The 13062-nt window shown below is 36.4% G+C and overlaps 3 protein-coding genes across 5 annotated transcripts in view; all 3 read left to right on the top strand.

Annotated features, from left to right (window-relative positions):
• Nucleotides 1–4469, top strand: part of LOC111015501 (nucleoporin (DUF3414)) — a 33768-nt gene extending 29299 nt beyond the window's left edge. For both annotated transcript variants that reach the window (XM_022290545.2, XM_022290546.2), the window contains exons 29-32: nt 1234–1618; nt 2040–3581; nt 3764–3971; nt 4078–4469. In XM_022290545.2, coding sequence (XP_022146237.1) covers nt 1234–1618; nt 2040–3581; nt 3764–3971; nt 4078–4175 — 2233 coding nt within the window. In that variant the 3' untranslated portion in view covers nt 4176–4469. The remainder of the gene's footprint in view (nt 1–1233; nt 1619–2039; nt 3582–3763; nt 3972–4077) is intronic.
• Nucleotides 4470–5520: 1051 nt separating this feature from the next.
• Nucleotides 5521–8421, top strand: LOC111015543 (eukaryotic translation initiation factor 4B3). Of its 2 annotated transcripts, XM_022290615.2 has the most exons (3): nt 5521–6819; nt 7559–7609; nt 8164–8421. In XM_022290615.2, exons 1-2 carry the CDS (start codon nt 5630–5632, stop codon nt 7602–7604), a joined length of 1236 nt encoding a protein of 411 aa, XP_022146307.1. In that variant the 5' UTR covers nt 5521–5629; the 3' UTR covers nt 7605–7609; nt 8164–8421. The 2 variants fall into 2 exon arrangements, with proteins under 2 accessions (XP_022146307.1, XP_022146306.1); XM_022290614.2 differs by lacking the exon at nt 8164–8421 and having other exon boundaries at nt 7559–7982.
• A 1437-nt stretch (nt 8422–9858) lies between these two features.
• Nucleotides 9859–12127, top strand: LOC111015504 (Pollen Ole e 1 allergen and extensin family protein). Its single transcript, XM_022290548.2, has 4 exons — nt 9859–9948; nt 10029–10196; nt 10275–10683; nt 11637–12127. Exons 2-4 carry the CDS (start codon nt 10049–10051, stop codon nt 11986–11988), a joined length of 909 nt encoding a protein of 302 aa, XP_022146240.1. The 5' UTR covers nt 9859–9948; nt 10029–10048; the 3' UTR covers nt 11989–12127.
• Nucleotides 12128–13062: the final 935 nt, after the last annotated feature.

Genomic DNA, 13062 nt, shown 5'->3' with positions numbered 1-13062 from the left:
ACTTAAAAGCTTAAACTGATGAGTTGGGTAAATTTAATTCATATATATAGATTCTCAAGACTCCCCTCAATCATTATAAATGGAAGGAAACAAGGAAGCAGGTGTTCGAACACAAGACCTCCCGTTCTAATACCATTCTAATACCATGTTAAAGATGAATAAACCACCACTCAACCCAAACTACTAAACTACTATGTATTTTTGTAATTACCCTTTATCTCTCATCATTCCATCCTTTCTTTGTACTAGAAGTTTGTTGGCTGTTTATTTTTGCTCTCGGCTGCTATCTTGACCTTTCCTAAATATGATGAGGAGTGGTCACAGGCTTACAGCTTGGTTATGATAGGTTTAATTAAATTTCCGCTACATGTTAATAGCTCGTCAAAAGTTATTGCTGCCTATTCTGAAAAAAGATCTTGGACTTTGGGTTTCTACGACTACCAGTGGGTATGGGAGTAAGCCACCGCCTTTCCATCTTGGGTTCACTAGACTCCAACAACACCGCCATCTCCGCAAGTGGGAAATCACAATAGTTGTCTTTAACTTTGATAGCAACCTCTATTGACTCTCACTTCTTTAAAGTTTTCAGATTGGTAGGGCAGGTTGGTCAAGAAGCCACCACAAATATCATGTATAGGTTTCAAAGAGGCAAGATTTCCATTATCCAAGAATGATGTTCTTCACTGTTATCCAACCGGAATAGGATGGGATGCAGAAGATTTTTCCATGGAGACCAGGATGAAGAGGGTTAATGGAGAAAGTGGGAGGGATGTCTTCCTGAAACACCGAAAGCATCCGGTGCCAATGATAGCGAGGGTTCCTCTGTATACATTGTATGATTTCCTAGTTACAAAACTCCGTTCTTCACCATCCAAAACAGTAGCCTTTTCTTTTCTTAAATCCTAGAGGAAGAATTTTTTTATCACTTGGGACAGGTAGCTGGGAGGGTTGTCGAGATGAAGTGACGGAAGTGGCTTTTGACGATGGAGTCACGGTTGTTTGAAAGCTTTTAAATCCAAAAGATACTGTGTGGATGGGAGATTTTAACCAGCAAGGGGACCAACCTTCAGAAGAGGAGATTTAACCAAGAAAGGGGGTCAACTCTAGGGAGAGAAAAAGAAGACCCTCTGTTTAATTTTGAGGATCTAGCATTTATTTCATAAAACGCGTATCTTGTTGATCTCTTTAATTTTCATTCGTTTTATTTATAATTATTTACTCTGTCTTTTGCAGTGGAGGTGATGAAATGAACAGTTTGATATTGAGCGATCTTTATTATCATCTTCAGGGAGAGCTTGAAGGCCGTAAAATTGGCTCTGGAGCTTTCAGAGAACTTTCCCTGTACCTTATTGAGTCAGAAATGTTCCAATCTTACCAACATAACTATGAAGATGACATTTTTGTGACCACTAAAGATGCATGCTTGTTTAACCTCGTGCATATACAGGCAGATTTGGGATTGGATCTATGGGATTATTCAGAATGGAAAGAATCTAAGACAATTGCAGCAAGAATGCTTAGTTGCATGCAGGATGTAAACTCAATGATGATGGTCACTAGATCAAAGCTTACTGCTTTGAAAGCATTGACAACCATCTTAACTGTAATTGCCGATGATGTAAGTTTCAAGCGTTCTAGCAGATTTTTGTTGTCAATGATAAATCAAACTTGAAGACAAATAATAATAATAAAAATTGGTTAAACTAGAGTTCTGATCGAACTCAGAACATTGCTTATTATTCAAATTTTTTTGCTAGATACTAATACTAAGTGCTACAATTTTGTTTTTTAAATTTTATTATATGTTTAATATGACGTTTACGCACCTTTGACATCCAAGAATAGGTTTGCAAGGTTACAATTTGCCTCCCTCATTTCATCTCCATTGTGTTCTTGTTTTATTCGATCCTCCTCAAGACTTTACTTCTGCCTCAAATTCATTTCTGTTATAACCTTTTATTTTTTTATTTCTTTATTCAGATAAAAAAAATTCACTTTGATCATTTGCTAATTTGTACACCACATCTACATTCTTGCAGACATTGGAGAAAGAGGCATCAATTAAAAAAAAGAACACTGATCATCTTGTTAGGTATTGCATTGCAGACGTATGTCGTTATCTCCAGGTGACCATTGAATCATTAGCATTTGCTTTGGGTGCCTCCGATTGTGTCCTGGGTTTTCTTGCTGCCCAATCAGAATTGCTAACTCTCCTCATCAGATCTGCAGATAAAACTGTGCCTCTATCTGTTTGTGCTCTTATTTTAAAAACCTCAGGCTCTGGTCTTAAACAGTTAAGTTCCATCCAACCAGTTGCTGGAGCTCATAAGACAATTAAGCTCTTACTGAAGTTGCTTCTTTCTTCTGTGGAATATCATGATCTTAATTCATGTTCAGATGGGGAAAGTAACCCTGAATATGTCAAAGATTTTGCTGAATGTTCTAATGTTATGTTGGGGCTTCTACCTATATTATGTAGCTTCATCACAAATGCTGAGCACTGCACCCTGGCTTTGACTACTCTGGACTTAATACTAAGAAAATTTTTGTCCTCTGAGACATGGCTTTCTGTCCTACAGAAGCATCTCCAGCTGCAACATCTTTTTCTGAAGCTTCAAGATGAAAATAATATTTCTTCTATTCCTATATTAATGAAGTTTTTCTTGACCCTTGCTCGTGTTAGGGGAGGTGCTATTATGCTCATAACATCTGGTCTCTTGTCATATCTTCAGCTATTGTTTACACAATGTACGGATGATAAAACCTGCTTGCAATTCAACTATAATAGAAATAACTTAACCTCAGATGATAGAGCTCAAAATTACCACCAACTGATTTGGAAACTTGGATTAGCTGTTATCACTGGTATAGTGCAATCTTTAGGAGATGGCTCTTATCTAGATGTGTTTGATAATGTGATAACCTACTTTTTTTCGGAGAAAGTTTTTATGATCTCCTACCATCTCAATGCACCAGACTTCTCTCCTGATGAGCATGACAAGAAAAGGTCACGGACTCAAAGGACTAGAACTTCTCTCAGTGCTCTGAGAGATACAGAGCAAACTCTCATGCTGATGTGCGTGCTAGCGAGACATAGGAATGCTTGGGCAAAGGCAACAAAAGAAATTGATTCACAACTACGTGAGAAATGCATTCATATGTTAGCCTTTGTTAGTCGAGTAACTCATCGCCATGGAGAATCTCCTGCCAAGGTTGCTCCTTTCATATGTCCTCCAAACCTCAAAGAGGAGTTTGATTACTGCACGAAACCGTCATTTATCCGCAGCAAAAGTGGATGGTTTGCTCTTTCACCTCTTGCTTGTGAATCAAAACCTGAGTTCACTGCTCCCTCAACCACGTCTCTGATAGTCAGTGGTCGAACCACCGAAATTACAGATTCAGTTTGTCCAACATACTTCTCTGATACTCTGGCCTTGCGTATCTATACAATTACATTTCTTCTTTTGAAGTTTTTATGTTTGCAAGCTGAGGGTGCTGCTCAAAAGGCCGAGGATGTGGGTTATGTTGACCTTGCACATTTTCCAGAACTTCCAATGCCTGAAATTTTACATGGATTGCAGGTATGCCGTTATCACTGCAAAGGCCTATTATTATACTTTGACATTGGTTTTATTGTGATTTGAACTTGAGTTTTGTGTATCCATACTTTGTTAGCCACTTGGAAAACGTTGGCGATTGCCGAGATCTTGGAGTTGTAAGATAAAAATTAGAAAATAACTTTCTAAACGGTTTTTTAATGCAGGATCAAGCAATGGCGATCATTTGCGACCTCTGTGATCTCAACAAATCGAAGCATATTGATACTGAAGTCCAAAATTTCTGCTGTTTGATGTTGCGAATCATGGAGATGACGCTGTACTTGGAACTCTGTGTTGTGCAGATTTGTGGCATAAGACCAGTATTAGGCCGAGTGGAGGACTTCTCAAAGGAAGTCAAATTATTATTGAAAGGTAAAATCTATAATCTATTATAGACATCATGCAGGTGCTCCAAATGCTGTTTTCATTTTCTACTTTGCAAACTCTTCTCTCTGAGTCTTGACCACATTAAATACAGGTGTGGAGGGGCATGCATTCTTGAAACAATCAGTTAAATCCTTGAAACAGATATTGTCGTTTGTCTACCCTGGATTGTTGCAGAGTGAGAATTTCTGAGGACTGTGCCTTGAAGGTGAACCTTTTTGCCATCTGTAGAATCTAAAACATGTAGAGATCTCAAGTTTCCGTCAAAAGATCCATCATTCTCTGATATTTCCTTTTCTTTCAGAAGAAATTTGAGAAATAGTTATAGCTTTGTATAGATGTGCGGCTTTTCCCACATAGCCATCCGTTATTTAGCAAAGATAACAGTTCAAGTAAATATTATGAAAATGTAAGTTGCGAGCTTATATGGGATTAATAGGCATTTGAAAAGATGGTTTATAGATCAAAGAGACAGCTTTTAGAGAATGATTCGGAATTCTTGGAGAGTAGAATTGTGTAGATGTACGATTTTGTCTCAGCATGAACTAGATAAATGTGATTTTCAAAGTCGTTTACTTTGGAAAACTTTATTTATAAACTATGAGATGCAAAGATGGTTTAAATTTGTGAGCTTAGGATTCATAGAATATGGAACATTAAAATAGAATTGGATTCGACAAGTGGATTAGTTTATGAAAGATAAAATACCATTAGTGTGATCTTGCGCAAATGACGCTTTCAAGTCAGATTTTATGGCCATCTAAAATCATAGACGTAGCTCTAAAATTGTCCATTGCAATTCATGATATAATAATTGGATTAATTTATTTTAAAAAAGTGGGATTATTTTCACATAAGTGGTTTGGCTATTTTTAAGTAGGATTTAGAGATCAAAAGGGAAAATTATTGATCAATATAAATTAGAATACTATATTTGACAACATTGAATAGATGAAAGTGAAATTTAATTCTAAACATCTTTTTTGTCTAAATATTATTCAATTGCATTTGAATTAGCTGCAACATTTTTTCTCATATTTTATTTTAGAAATTTTGCAATGTAAATGGAAGCTATTTTTATGCTATAAGAGGAAACATAACACAATTTGCTTTTTTAAAATTGAAAAAAAAAAATTCCCCATCATCGACTTCGGCCTGATTGAATGTGAGATTCCTTTCCTAATTAGGGACTCGTATTTGCGATAAATTTATTCACACCTAGCTATTTTTAATTATATTAATTTTAATCATTGTTCGAATAAATTTATCGAACACTATATAAATAATAAATTTAAAACTCCACTTCTCACAAATAAAAAGTTCAGAAATTAATCAAATTAAAGTATTAGGTCCTTTTTTTTTGTTTTTTTATAGATAATTTAGCAGGTAGTAATAATAAATTAATAATTTTATGAAAAAATTAAATAATAGAGGTAAAAACATACACGTCACTCGATAATATTTGGAAACGGAGTGGAACGCAAAATCTGAGCCGTCAGATCGTAACTCTGTGGCATATATAAAAGAAGGAAGTACGAGAGAAGAGAGGCGTTTGTTGCCGCTTATTTTCGCTGCCAACCAACGCGACCCAATTATACAAAGGAAACGCAGCGAAGAAGAATCTCGAGCGAAGACACAGCGAAGGCATGGCGGCAACGGTGTCACCGTGGGGCAAGCCCGGAGCATGGGCTTTGGATGCGGAGGAGCACGAGGCGGAGCTTCTGAAGGACCAGAAAGACCAGGCCCTGCAGCAATCGGAGCCCAGTGCTGAGTTTCCATCCCTTGCGGCCGCGGCCGCCACCAAGCCGAAGAAGAAGAAAGGGCAGTCCATTCCCCTGTCGGAGTTTCAGACGTACGGCGGTCCTAAGCCGTCGCCTCAATCCAGTGAGCCCAAGGGTCTTACCACCGAAGATCTCATGATGCTCCCGACGGGTCCGCGGCAGAGAACCGCGGAGGAGATGGACCGGAACCGGCTGGGTGGAGGTTTCAAGAATTACGGTCAGAACAGTTTGTATGACCGGGGGAATCGGTATTCTAACGGTGAAGATTCGTCGAATTCTCGATGGGGTTCGTCTAGGGTTTTTGATGAGTCGAGGAGGAGCAATGATGGATCCAATAGGGAACTCAGAAGGGAACCGGCGCCGCCTTCTAGGGCTGATGAGATTGATGATTGGGGCGCCGGGAAAAAGCCAATGGTGGGTAATGGATTTGAGAGGAGAGAGAGAGGGGGATTTTTTGATTCGAATTCATCGAAAGCGGATGATTCGGATAGTTGGGTATCTAACAAGAGCTTTGTACCTTCTGAGGGTCGGAGATCAGGCGGTATGGGTGGCGGTTTTGAGAGAGAGCGAAGAGGAGGATTTACCTCGAACGGTGGTGGCGCTGATTCGGATAGCTGGGGCAAAAGATCTGAAGGGGGCAGAGGTGGTAGTGGTGAGAACGGTGGTGGCGCTGATTCGGATAATTGGGGCAAAAGATCTGAAGGGGGCAGAGGTGGAAGTGGTGAGAGGCCGAGGCTTAATCTGCAGCCTCGTACAATACCTTTGAACGATGGGAATCAGGAGGCTTCTGGTGCGGCAGTGAAGCCCAAGGGTTCCAATCCTTTCGGAAATGCAAGACCAAGGGAAGAGGTATTGGCCGAGAAGGGACAGGACTGGAAGAAGATTGATGAGCAACTCGAGTCAATGAAGGTTAAGGATACGGTGGAGAGGGCAGAGAGACCAACCGGTGCTTCATTCGAGAGAAAAGGCTTTGGAGTTCGAAGTGGTCGGTCACCAGATGATCGTATGGGAAGGAGTTGGAGGAAGCCAGATTCTGTGGATTCTCGTCCCCAAAGGTTCATTCTTAAAACTTAAAAGTGTTGCTTCTTCTTATGGCTTTATCGATGGTATGTTTGATTATAGATGTTGGTACCTTGTCTTTGTTTGTACCTTGTGGTTTGTGGTCCTTGGGAGAATTTTATTTGCTGCTGTATTCTAGGATTCTTGTAGATTTAATTCTTGATCATTGTGGGCAAACTAAATAAGCAATACTTGGGATGGAAATTTACATATGTTATTTATGTTGGTTACCTAAATAAACCAGACAGCAGGTTCTTTTATTACGTACTTGTTTGAAAGTGAAGCTGTATGTGACAAGTGAAATTTGTGTAAAATGTAAATGATAATTTTGGTGGCCTTTTGTTATCTTTATATCAGAATCTAAGATACTATTAATGTCAAGTTGCTTTTCATGGACGTTAGCTTTCTCCATTTAGATTCATTTGATCTTGGACTAGAAGTTATTGACCATATTGAATTTGGTTGAAAAGTTCTTTTGGCAATCAAGATGTTGTCATGTTGGGTAAAAGAAATTGCTTTGCTTTTGCATGGTCTGTAAGTAGGGGAGTTTATTGAGGACTGAAATGGGTAAATCTGTAGACCATGTAGTGCTTTTTGTACTTGTAAATTCTTTTTATGGGAAGATTGGAGGGTGAAACTTGTAAATTCCTTTTCCTTGAACTTTTACGTTTAGCCTTTCAGTTTGACTGTTTATCCCCTAGCATGTTGATTCAGTCATTTGATTCGGTGTTGCAGTGCTGAGCCTGAGATGGTTGATAATGGACCTGCTGAGGAAAATTGAAGACGGTATTCTATGCATTTGATACTAAAGTTGAAATAATTAAATTGCTGATGCGTAGTGGTGAAGTTTGCTGATATTCATTATTGAGAACTCTTGAATTATTCACTGTGTTATTCCATGGTTCTTTGAGTCCCCCCAAAACAAGAAAAAAAAAACCCACCAAACAGAAATGAACTATACGTATAAAATTTTGTTTCAGTGAGTGCTATTGATGTGGATCAAGTACAGGACATTGTGCAATTTTGGTAGGTTTAAGGTTAGCTTTGCTATTTAGGCCTTTTATGGACATGTTTGTACCTTTTCTTTAATGTTCCTGAGAAATACTGTTCAACTGTACCGTCGTCTTTTCTAATATCAGTTTTGTGTTCCGACGAGAAATTCTTATGAATTTTGATTTTGCTTCTGACCTGAATTTTTGAATGGACAAATAGAGTGAAACGTGAATGATGATTTTCTGAAATTTTCTCATGCTTTAAGTTTATGATGAACTTCCATTGCTCAAGCATATGCATTGTTGCTATGATTTTTATTATAATTCTGGGGTATGTACTGTTTGCAGTTTGAATTTTGCATTATCCTCTGAAAGTTGATTGTTTGCTGAGTGGGAAACAGTGGTGCTCTCTCTCTCCAGGTCTTCCTTCTAGCCTTGTTGGTTTGGCGATTTGTTTTGTTCCCCTTTATATTATTTGTCAATGAAAAGTGTTCATATACTAGTTTAATGTTTTGGGCATGCCATTTCTTCTTCCTTTTAATATTTTATATTAATAATATATGTACTTGAGACTTGCAGTTAACTAAATTTTGTGATGTTCTAATATATGTGTGTATGTATGTTTGTTATTGTACAAATATAATTCTCTCGTACTCGGCTTTTGAACAACGGGAAGTAAAATTTTGGAGATTGTGAAAATTTGCTTGAATAAAAATGTAGGAGATAAGAAAAAAATATAGTTTAGTAGTAAATGATATTTACTATTTTCTATTTTCTTTTAAGGTGGGAGGTTCAAATTTTTATATTATAAAAAAATACTTTATTGAAATTTCATTTAAAGTAAGAGAATTATATAGAGATTAATAATTATTCACTGACTAGTGTTGTGAATCTTCAATAGAAAAGTTGAAAACACCAATCATGTGAGATGCTAATCAACAGAAAAAAATAAAGTTCGATTGAAATTATGTTAAATCAAGATTTATGTATCAATATGGGTATTTCAAAATATTATATCACAAATTTAATGGTTTTTTTAGTACAATATATGTCGATGGAGAATTCTAATTCATGATGGGACATATGGTTTGCCTTCGTAACTTATAGCTATCTTGATCTTCTAATATGATTATTGGAATATTGACCCAAGTAGGATTTTTTACCAGTCTAGATAGGATTATATTCATTGTCCATAGCTACTTTTGCTCTTGTGGATGTTTTATATTTTATATTAATTTTGGTGGGTTGTGAATGTATTCATGCACTAATCCGAAAACACTGTAAACAGTAAGATGTTTCATAAATGAAATTAGTAAAGCATATGATTTTAAAATAATTATGGAAAAATTAAACTTCAATTTGTTCATCTCATCTTTATCAAAGCAACGAAGGAAGAAAGCTTAACTATAAAAAGGTATTCTATATATTTAACTATAATTAGTTGATAGCGTTGAACAAAATCTTGTTATCATAAATCACAAATATGTAGTAATTTTGGATTTGGAAAAAGGAAAATTTTATGTTGGTTAAGTTTAATAAAATTAGGTGATCTTTTTTGGGGGAAAAAAGGCACTTATAAGTTATAAAAAAATGTGCATTTATGAGTTCTTCATCATTTGGTCATCCCCACGATTATCCTTGAGATAGTAGCAAGAAGCAACTGCTGAGCTGAATTTGCAAGCATAGGGATTGGTACGTTGATAGTTTAAAAAGCGACTATTTTAGTTTTTCGTTTCAAAACTTTAACACGAAATTTACACATAATGCAAATATTTTAATATAAAGTCATGATTATTTCTAAAAAAAAATATTGAATATAGTACCGTGATAGAATAAATGAGATCAAAATGAATTTAAAGAACTAAAATGATTATCTTTTAAAAGAACGAGAGTCAAAATAACTAGCCAATAATTAAAATGAATCAAAATTGAAAGGAATGGAATCAAAATGAATGTTTTAAGAGTATTTGAAAAAAGTAATATTTTAATCTAAAAAAAATTAATACTTATAAATTTTTTCCCAACCTCCCATTAATTTGGACAGTTGAGAGTTCAATTGAACCTTTTTTTTTCTCCTCAGTTCATTTATTTTCCTCTGCCATCTTCCTCCCACCACGTTGCTGTCACAGAAAAGTGTTCTTCATCATCTCTTAAATTAAATTAAATTTAACTTCCTATTGCCCCATCTTCCCTGATCTCTCTCTCTCTCGCAGATCGAAGAATCCCCACTTCCATGGATCCTCTGAAGAAGCTTAATCTCTGTTTTTTAGCTGCATCTCTGTTTTTCGCCGCAGCCCAAGGATACGCCGTCGTCACCGGCACCGTCTTCTGCGATCAGTGCAAAGATGGCCAAATTTCCCTGTTCGATTACCCCATTAACGGTGAGCTTCAAATCAATTAATCGCTTCTTCGATTAAGAATACGAAATTTTTTTTTTTGATTAAATTGCTGCGTTGCAGGAGCTAAAGTGATGGTGGCTTGTGGGGACGGCAATGGGGGAGTGACATATTCGAGAGAAGAGACTACGAATTTGTTTGGGAGCTTCACGATGAGATTCGACGGGACGCCGGATCTTAGCGGCTGTTACGCGGCGGTCGGTGGGACGGCGACGGGCTGCGGCGGAGCGGTCGGACCGGCGAAGAGTCTCAGACTGATGTTTAGGATGTTTGACATGGAAATGTATGTGGTCGATTCCTTGATTTCTCAGCCTGCTCTGCCAATGCCGTTTTGTTCGCCGTCGGTTAATCCGGTCCCGGCGCCGGTCACCGTACCTCCGCCGTCATCGCCTCCGCCTCCTCCTCTCAGACTGCCGCTGCTTCCGCCGTTGCCGCCTGTGCCGTTCTTGGAAGCTTCTGCTTGTCAACATGAGTAAGTTTAGCACATTGATTCTAAATAATTGACAACCCTAGAATTTCAAGAGATTGGAATATAATTGATTTAAATCACTAATACTTTTAAAAATTAATTTAAATTGATTTTAAATTTTATTGAAATTAATTTTGATCTAAGGGAAGTGATATTCACAAAAGTGGGAGCACAACTTAAAATATTTAATGGTCTTGCTGAGAAATGGTAGTTAAAAAAATTGAATAGCCATCAACTTTTGAACGAAAATAAGTATGAAAGAATCTAACATCTAAATATTTTTCTGTACTAAATATATCATTTATTTGTTTAGAACGACAAAAGTAGCTTTTTTATTGCCAATAAATGTTAAGATCTTGGTATTTCTTTTTTTTTTTTTTTTTATAAAAAACTAATTTTCGAAAACTATTTCTTATGGTTTCTTTGATAATGCTTTAAAAATCTTAGAGTTTAGTCCAATTTCAAAGGTAAAAGTATATACTTAAAAAAAAATACACAATAAAAAAGTGGGTTGAATAATAAATAAATTAGGAATAAATATTTTTTAAAACACATATGGATAGCATTGAGTTTGGAATTTTAACAATATTAGTTATTTGAGCATAGTAGAAGTTCAAACTCTAAAAAATATTCATATCCTTTTAAAAATTTTAGTATTACTCATGATCTTTCATATGCATTTAGAAAATATTATTATTTGAGTAAACATCCATTAATATTTGAATGAAAAATTTGACGAAGATATAGAAAGTTTACCTAAATCAAAAGTAGGAAAAGAGAAGAATGGAGAAATTGTTTTTAAAAGTAGGAATAGTGCAAAATTGGGTTAGACAATGGAGATGTCAACTATGTTGACAATAGAGGAAGACGATTAATGTAAAATTAGGCAGACAATCCAAAAATATTTTTACGTTAATTACCGCCACAACTTTCTGATTTACCATTTGTATTTACAGGAACTGGACAAATCCAGATTACAGATGCTACTGGAGGGCAGTGAACCCAGAGACAAAAGTAGGCGTTATTTTTGGACCAGTGGCGGCGAACCGTTACGGGACGGAGGTGACCCTATGGAACGGGCTACAGGGCAGAGGAGACCCTTACAGGACACTGTTAAGGGAGGCCATAACGGCGTTCCTTAATTCCTACAATTCCCTCCACTACCCCTACCCTACAATTTCGGTCCTCCAACGCATGAATTGGGCCTTGTTGGGCTCTCCACGGGCCGTCCTCATCACTGCCCTTCGATTCAAACGGGCCAATTCCGGCTCTCCCCACCTCACCTGCAAATTCCATCCTTGCCAATAATATCCATCTCTTCCATTTATTTAATTACTCATAAATATTCTAATTATGATCTTGACTGATGACTCTCATTTTAGTTTCTAAAATTTGTGGAATCTTTAAGGTTAAACTATGAATATATGAAGTTCTATGATGATGATAAGATCTCGAGAGTGAATGTGGTTTGTTTGAGATAAAAATGATCGATCGATTGTGACATGTTGCATGTTTTAGGTTGGAAAGAGAATTAGTGTTTTCTACATAATTTATAACATATTTGTTAATAAATGAGTTAATATTATTTTTAGATTGTAGTTTATAACCATCGCTATTTTAAAAATATATTACTAAATACTTTAAACAATTTTTTAAATCGAGAATAAATTGTTAAATTTACCACCAAATATATATCATAAAACATTTGAAACATGAAATACATGTTTTTCATTGAATTTTTAGTTTTTAAATTTTTAGTTTTTTGATGGCCAACAAAGTGTACCCTAAAAATTTGTACTAACAAATATGGATACAATCTTAATATATAGTATTGATGCCGAAATTCAGTTTTCCGACGTGTCCAATGGAGTAGGACACCGGACAGAGACGATCCCTATAAAATATGATTTGACACTCAAGTCAGTAGATGAGAGAGAGAGCAAAATACTGAGAGTTTTAGTATTTTAATGTAGTGTGCATGACTTACCCTCATAAGAGAACGACCACCATGGTAGGCCCCTCTCGGACATTTCAGGCATGGGATCGTGCTCTCGTCGTTGCGGGCTCATTGCCATGTTCACCGACAAATGCACGCCTTTTCCATCAACCGGACTGCTGCACTATAAATTCGACACCTCTTTTCTTCCATGGACATAGATTACTTTATTTAATTTAAGATTGAATTTTCAATTTTCCAAGTCGCTATCATACTTTTGTTGTAAAAAATAGATCAAAATAGGTTAAAATGATACATGAGGTCATCTTTATCATTTGTATTATTGTTGTTTTAAATACACATTAAAGGATGGGAGATTCAGCTATTGAACTTTAGAAGGGTAGCAACTAATAATGAGTGCCTTCAATAATAAATCTAGAATAAGT

Source organism: Momordica charantia (assembly GCF_013281855.1).
Source record: "Momordica charantia cultivar OHB3-1 chromosome 2 unlocalized genomic scaffold, Mcharantia_2.0 BLBB01000002.1, whole genome shotgun sequence".
Classification (NCBI taxonomy): Eukaryota; Viridiplantae; Streptophyta; class Magnoliopsida; order Cucurbitales; family Cucurbitaceae; genus Momordica; species Momordica charantia.
The sequence above is the reverse complement of the archived record's forward strand: the minus strand, read 5'-3'. Positions and strand labels throughout refer to the sequence as shown.